The sequence below is a fragment of the Nannospalax galili genome, unplaced genomic scaffold (genome assembly GCF_000622305.1).
Source record: "Nannospalax galili isolate Female #2095 unplaced genomic scaffold, S.galili_v1.0 scaffold183, whole genome shotgun sequence".
Classification (NCBI taxonomy): Eukaryota; Metazoa; Chordata; class Mammalia; order Rodentia; family Spalacidae; genus Nannospalax; species Nannospalax galili.
Genome location: NW_008350555.1, coordinates 2,306,706 through 2,314,131, shown reverse-complemented (window position 1 = coordinate 2,314,131; position 7,426 = coordinate 2,306,706). Strand labels below are relative to the sequence as shown.

At 40.4% G+C, this 7,426-nt stretch overlaps 1 protein-coding gene across 10 annotated transcripts in view; it reads right to left on the bottom strand.

Annotated features, from left to right (window-relative positions):
• Positions 1–7,426, bottom strand: part of Ndufaf6 (NADH:ubiquinone oxidoreductase complex assembly factor 6) — a 29,089-nt gene that overhangs the window by 10,565 nt on the left and 11,098 nt on the right. For all 10 annotated transcript variants that reach the window (XM_008847850.3, XM_029570797.1, XM_029570802.1 and 7 more), the window contains 3 exons: positions 5,512–5,568; positions 2,517–2,619; positions 723–856 (listed from right to left, as the gene is read on the bottom strand). In XM_008847850.3, the coding sequence (XP_008846072.1) occupies positions 723–856; positions 2,517–2,619; positions 5,512–5,568 (294 nt within the window). The remainder of the gene's footprint in view (positions 1–722; positions 857–2,516; positions 2,620–5,511; positions 5,569–7,426) is intronic.

Genomic DNA, 7,426 nt, shown 5'->3' with positions numbered 1-7,426 from the left:
GTTGGGGGGGGGGGGACAGAGAGAAGGGGACAAAGGGAGGAAGCGAGAGGGAAAGAGAAAGAAGGGAGAAAGAAAGAGAGCAAAACACAAAAATTTAAAAGGGCAGAATTAAAAAACCAAAAGTTCTGACAACATTTTTAAACGATTATTTCTATCTGGGTGTGGTGTGCCATGCCTGAAATCCCAGCACTTGGGAAATAGAGGCAGGAGGATCAGAAGTTCAAGTCCTCCTCGGCAATAGATCAAGCTCAAGGTCACCCCAAGCTCCAAAAGACCCTATACCCCCCAAAAGCAAAAACAACAAAAACATACTCCCTCCAATAAAATACAGGCCCAGGTGAGCACGAGGAATAGTTACTCTAAGTGCTAGAGAGGGAGTACATCATCTACATGAAGCCGTGCCAAATGAGGATCTCTGGGCCTTCTTACTCCTAGACCCTCCAGGGACCTACATAGCTGACAGATAAGACTCCAACTCAGTAACTATGGCAAAAGAAGGAAGAGCATTTTAGGGAAGCACTGAGCATTCCTTTTTTTTTTTTTAATTTTATTTATTTTAATTTTTACAAAAACTTTATTAAGAACTTCGTACACGTATATAAGGTGTTTTGATCGAGCATTCCTTTCAAGCAGTGACTAGAACAAACTAAAAAAAACCAAGAAGTAACTGCCCTCCTAGTATCCCCTGGCAAATTATCAGCAGGTGCAAATGACTGCCTCACCATGGCACAAATATCCATGGGAAGGAACACCTTCCTCCTGCTGCCGTGATAGGGCGTTGCTCTCAAGCAAGTGACAATGCCTTGTGCCTTTCCAATGTGGCTTGCAACGTGATCTGCATGAAGATCCTTTACACCTAGAGTAACAGAAACAAACAAGGCTGCTCCATCATCCTTGATGAATAACAAGAGAAACAGGAATCATCTGAACACAGAAGTGGTTGTCTTACATCTGGAAAATGGGATTTAAGAGGAAAACGGGGGCCAGGGAAAAGCTATTTTCCTATTGGCAGGTATCTGAATCTCAATTTGCTATTCATTTTTATTTTTTTATACGTATGAGTGTTTTGTCTGCATGTATGTAAGTGTACCCATACATGCAACACCCCCAGAAGCCAGAAGAGGGTGTCAGATCCCCTAAAACTGGAGTTATGGATGGTTGTTAGACACCATGTGGGTGCTGGGAACAAAACCCAGGTTCTCTGCAAGAGCAGCCCATGCTCTTAACCACTAAGCCCTCTATCCAGTTCCTTGAATCTCAACTTGTTAAAAATAACTTCTCCTCAAACTTTAGCATGGCTATAACACACTGAGACTTTTGATCAGCTATCATGGAAGAACTTTACAAGTCTTCCATTTCTGCCTCCCTGAGTGGTTTCCATACAACCTCATTTCAAGGAGACACTCAACCAGCTCTTTGTCTCTGCTCTGTAATGGCAAGCATGTCAAAAGGTACAGGGCAGTCCTGTGATCTTCAACAGGAACTGTATCATTCTTTGGGGGGTGACATAAAGATATATTTCCTTCTTCACATGAGATGGCATTGTCCTTGGCCCCAATAAATTCCTCATTACAATAAGATGTCACTAACTTGGAGCAAAGTCAGGTGAAAAATACCATCTAAAAAAAATTTTTTAAGAGGAAAAAGAAAAATCTCAAAAATTTTGATAATTGTACTTTCTTTTTTTGACATAGGGAATAATTATCAATAGGTAAAAAACAGTCATGGTACAGACTCTTCAAACTGAAGGAGATGCCATAGTAAAAACTTAATCCTGTCACATTTACCAGATTATTAACTATTCCCATGAAGAACCTAAAGTGCTTTTGTGAGAGTCTGAGTATCCAGAATAGCTTGCACTCCAAAGAAAAAATATAAATATATAGATAGAAATGTTCCCTTTCTTTCTATTAAAAATAAAAGTTGGGCCAGGCATGGTGGCACATGCTTTTAATCCCAGCACACAAGAGGCAGAGGAAAATGGATCTCTGACATTTTCAGGCCAGCCAAGGCTACATGGTGACATCCTGTCTCAAAAAAAAACAATTAAACAGCCAGGTGTGGTAGTACATGCCTTTAATCCTAGCATTCAGAAGGCAGAGGCAGGTGGATCCTGGTGAGATCAAGGCCAGCCTGATCTACCCCCTAAAACAAACAAACAAACAAGTAAATAAAAGTTATAGTTGAGCATGGTAGTGCATGCCTGCAATCCAAGCCAGCACTAAGAAAGCTGAGACAGGAGGACTGCCTCTAGTTTGAGGCCTGCCTGAGTTATACAGTGAAACCCTGTCTCAAAAGAGTGGAAACATAGTTATTACTTCGTGGATAATACAAAGAAAAATTTCAGCACTAAACTGGTTACACTTTCCAAATTAAAAAGTGAAATCTCCTGGTCTACTTAAGGAGTTCCAGGACAGCTAGGGCTACAGAGAAATCCTGTCTCAAAAAAAGACAAAACAAAAAAGTGAAATCTGAAATGTGTTTATTTGTAAAGAGGTATGGAACAGACAACTTACCCAACATCTCTAATGTTAAATACAGAAGACAGCTCTGTGTATTCTCAGCATAGTTTTCAAGTTCCTGGATATTATGATAGGCTTTATCATCCAAATTTTTTTCCTAAAGTTAAAGAAAATACAAATAAAGTTTATTGAATTATTGTTTTACAACGATAAGATGCTAATTTTTGCCTAAAGAAATAAGACTAACATTTAGCAGATTTTTTTTAGTAGATAATAAAGATAAAATAACATTAAAATCTAGCTGAGCACATTAGTATTTGCCTATAATCCTAGCACTTGAGAGGTAGAGGCAGGAGGATCAAGACTTCAAGGTCATCCTTTGCTACACAGTGAATCTGAGATCAGCCTGAACTACTTGAGACCCATGTAGTTTAAGCTGGCCTCAAATTACCTATGTAGCTTAGAATGACCTTGAACTCTTGCCTCCATATGTCAGGTGCTGGGATTATAGGCTTAGACCACAATACCCACAAAAAACAAAACAAAAATATTTTAAAGACTAGAGCTATAGCTAAGTTGGCATAGTGCTTGCCTAGCATACACAAAGCCCTGGGTTCAATCTCCAACACAGCATGAAACTGGACATGGTAGCACATACCTGTGATCCTAGCACTCAAGAGGTAGAAGCAGGAGGATCAGAAGTTCACGGTCATCTCATGTAGCCTGGGCTACATGAGACCCTGTCAGGAAAAAGAAAAAAAAGGCTTTTTGTCTTTTTGAAATAGGGTCTCCTTATAGCCCCAGCTGGCCTGGAACTCACTATGTAGACCAGGCTGGCCTTGAACTCACAGAGATCTGCCTGCCTCTGCCTCCCAAGTGCTGGGGCTACAGGTGTGTGCCACCACACCTGGCTGAAAAAGAAAAATTTTAAAGAATAAATAATGAATGTACAGTTTCATGAAAATGGTATGAGATTAAATATTGGGCCAAGGAGGACACTGACCCCAAAATGCGCCAAAAAGATTACAAAAATGAGGCCAGGTCCCAGAGCAATTAACAGCATAGCTGGGCCAGAACTCAGTCCCAAGAATTTAATACAAGTTTCCATTCACTGGACTTGTCAGTCTTTACTGTCTCCACTATCTGGACACAAGTCTAAGCACTGGGGTGGGCGTAAAGGTGTAGGGTTATGCCTGTATTTAATGATATCAAGGAATTAGTAATTTTTTTTTAATTTTATGTGTATGCGTGTATTGACTGCATGTAGGTAAGTGCACCCGTGACACGCAATGCCGGCGGAGGTCAGTTGTTAGCCATCATGTGGGTGCTGGAATTCGAACCCCAGTCTACTGCAAGAACAACCAGTGTTGTTAACTGCTAAGCCATCTCTCCAGCCCCAAGAATTAGTAATTTTTAAGATATGATACTCAGTCAGGCATGGTGTCACACACCTTTAGTCCTAGCACTTGGGAGGCAGAGGCAGGCAGATCTCTGTGAGTTCAAAGCCATCCTGGTCTACATAGCAAGTTCCAACTGGGGCTACAGGGAGATTCTGTCTCAAAAAGACCAAAAAAAAAAAAAAAAAAAAAAAAGATATGATAATCATATTATGGTTCTGCTCTTTGACAGTCTTTCTTCTTATATTTATTTACCTATCTATTTTTTTATGGTGGTAGGAATTAAACCTAGATTTTTGTACAGCTAAATAAGTACTCTACCACTGTGAGCTACATCCCCAGCCCAGTGTGGACGGGAGTTCCCAGAAAAATCCTGCATCTTGGACTGAACTTCCTGCAAGCCTAACCAATTGATTAGCAGTCAAAGAGACTTGCAGAGTTTGGAAAGTTGCAGATCAAGCCTATTTACAATTTCTCTTGGGTCATTTTTAGCCCCTAAATAGCCACTCTTTACCCATCTGTTTCTGACTTAACATCTTATGACTAACAGATTAAAAAAAAACCTTTAGGAATGTTTTAACTTAATAAAACCCTAACTCCCACCAACCACAAGGCTAAAAATGCCATTAGATAGTATCTGAGTTCTATAGCTGAGATTTCTTCTTTTGCTGTATCTACCTACTCAATGTTCCCATCAATGTATTTGAAAAGTGTCTTGATTTATGGCTTTTCTTTGTTCTGTTACTATAAAAATTTCATGAAACTCCTTCTATACTGGAACATGAAATTTCAGGTAACCTGAATCTGTGTTCCTAGGCCATTGCATGGTCACTCACTCATATTTGGTTCCAGAATAAACAATATTTTATTTATTATCTTAATTTTATATGTATGAGTGTATTGCCTGCATGTATGCAAGTGCACCCATGTCATGCAATGCCTGTGGAGGTCAGAAAAGAGGGCATCTGATCCCCTGGAGCTGGAGTTACTGTTAGCTGCCATGTGGGTGCTATAAGAACAGCCTTTTTTTGGAGACAAGTTTTCACTGTGTAACCCTGGCTGGCCTGGAGTTCACTATGTAGGCCAGGCTGGTCCTGCCCTGCATGGAAAGTCCTTTTAAGTTACTTATGAATTTACAGTTCAAATGATATGACTAGAATATACTTTAAAATGTCTAATAGAGGTTAATGGAAGGAGTTACAATATAGATGAAACTGGTTGAACAGCTGGGAGTGGTGGCTCATGCCTGTAATTCTAGAGTTTCAGAGGCTGAGGCAGAAGGACTGCCACCAGGACTACCTGAGTTGGTAGTGATTTCCAGACCAGTGTTGGCTACAGAGACCCTGTTCAAAATAAATAAATAAATAAACAAATAAAACATATGTGTCCATACACACACACACACACACCCCACACTTCTGCCTAGGTGCTTGTTTCTGCTTATTTGACTCATGGTGGGAAGCAGAGGATAACAGGAGTGGCATGCAGGGATACGGGATGGATAAAAATGACATTGTTTTCCAAGTTTTCTTCCTCCAAAACATTAATACACATATTAAAACATTTCTTCCACAAAAAATTAACCTAAGTGTTTAAAAAGCAAAAAACAAAACGCAAACAAAATCCTGAAGACTTGGACAATTTCAACTTACTCTTTCATCGATGATTTTCATAAGCCATCGTTTAGTCAGATTGTGTCTCTTGACAGCCTAAAAAAACAAAGGTGTTATAAGTTTGTGGATGATACTGGAAATGACTTTTCTAGATATGAATTTAAACTAGATCAACAAATTCAAAGCTAGGTAAAGAGGCATTTGTAGTATGTCACCACTAGACAGGCAGCTGTGTTAAACATGAGGAAAAAGAAGTAGCTCCAGAAAAGCATTTCACAACATTTCCAAGTGAAGATGATATTTCTAACACTTTCCACTGTCTTTCCTCTTGCTGTTCTTACTCATTTAATGATTCCACTTTTAAATAAAAACAAGACCTTCCCTGATTTCTGTGCTTATATCTTCTATTCAAACTTTCTCCCCCAGGAGAAATAACCCACTTTTCTAAAAATGACAAGTAACTAAAACACAGAAGAAAAAAAATCAGAGCATGCATGGGTAATCTCAACATTTGGGAGTTGAGGCAGGAGGATCACTACAAGTTTTATGCAAGTCTGAGTTGTAAAGACCCTATTTTTAAAAAATAACAACAAACACCTGGTATCGTGGCACACTCCTTTAATTTCAGCACTGGGGGTGGGGCGGGGTGGCAACAGAGGCAGCTGTTCTCTAAATTAAAGGCCAGCTTGGTCTACATATCAAGCCCCAGGCCAGTCAGAGCTACATAATGAGACCCTATCTAAAAAATTGGAAAAAAAAAAAAGCACCAATGGACAACGTCCCTTAGTAGAGCACTTGCCTAGCATGTGCAAGGCCCTAGGTTCAATCCCCAGTACCTCAAAAATCAAAAGAACTCTATGTTAGATGGGATGTGGTGGCACACATCTATAATCCCAGCACCTGGGAGGCTAAGGCAAGAGGATTGCCACAAATTGCCTGGGCTACACCGTGAGCACTAAGCCATCCTGGGCTATAGAGTGAGACTGTCTGAAAAAAAAAGTTACATTTACTGATGTTACTAAATGTTCTATATAAGAAACTGTCCCTATTTATTTATTTATTTTATTTATTTAGTGTGAGGCATTTTCTTTTGAGAGAGTCCTTGCTACACAGCCTAAGCTCTGACTCTCAGTCCTTCTGCCATAGTCTCTCAAGCACTAGGATTATGGGCACATGTGCTACCATGCCCAGCTGGAAAACATCCCCATTTTTAGGAAATATTGAAATATTTAGATTAGGGTAATAATGTGTATAACAACTCAAATAGGAAAAAATTATGTGTGTGAATACACACACACACACACACACACACGTATAGTGATGGAGAGAGAGCAAGGGAAAAAAGAGATGAGAGGGAAAGGGAGGCACACAGGCGAAGAATACAAGAGAGGGAAAGAGAAGGCTTGTCAACGATTAAACAGGGCTGGGGGTATGGCTCAGAGGTTGCTCTAGTCTGCTTTCTGTTGCTATGATAAAACACTCTAACCCAAACCAACTTGGAAAGGAAAAGGTTTTGTTGGCTCACACTACAGTCCATCCATGAGGGAAGACAAGGCAGCAACGTAAGGAGGAACCTGAAGCAGAAACCATGGAGGTACACTGCCTGCTGGCTTATGCATACAGCTACCTTTTTTTTCAAAAAATATTTTATTTATTATTTTTGCTGAGTGTGGTGGCACACATCTTTAATCCCAGTACTTGGGAGGCAGAGGCAGGCGGATCTATGTGAGTTCAAAGTCAGCCTGGTCTACACAGTAAGTTCCAGGGCAGCTGGGGCTACAGGGAGACCCTGTTTCAAGAACACACACAAAAAAAGGCCCAAATAGGGGCTGGAGAGATGGCTCAGTGGTTAAGAACACTGGTTGTTCTTGCAGAAGACCCGGGTTTGAATCCCAGCACCCACATGACAGCTAACAACTGTCCGTAACTCCAGTCCCAGGGGATCCGACAGCCT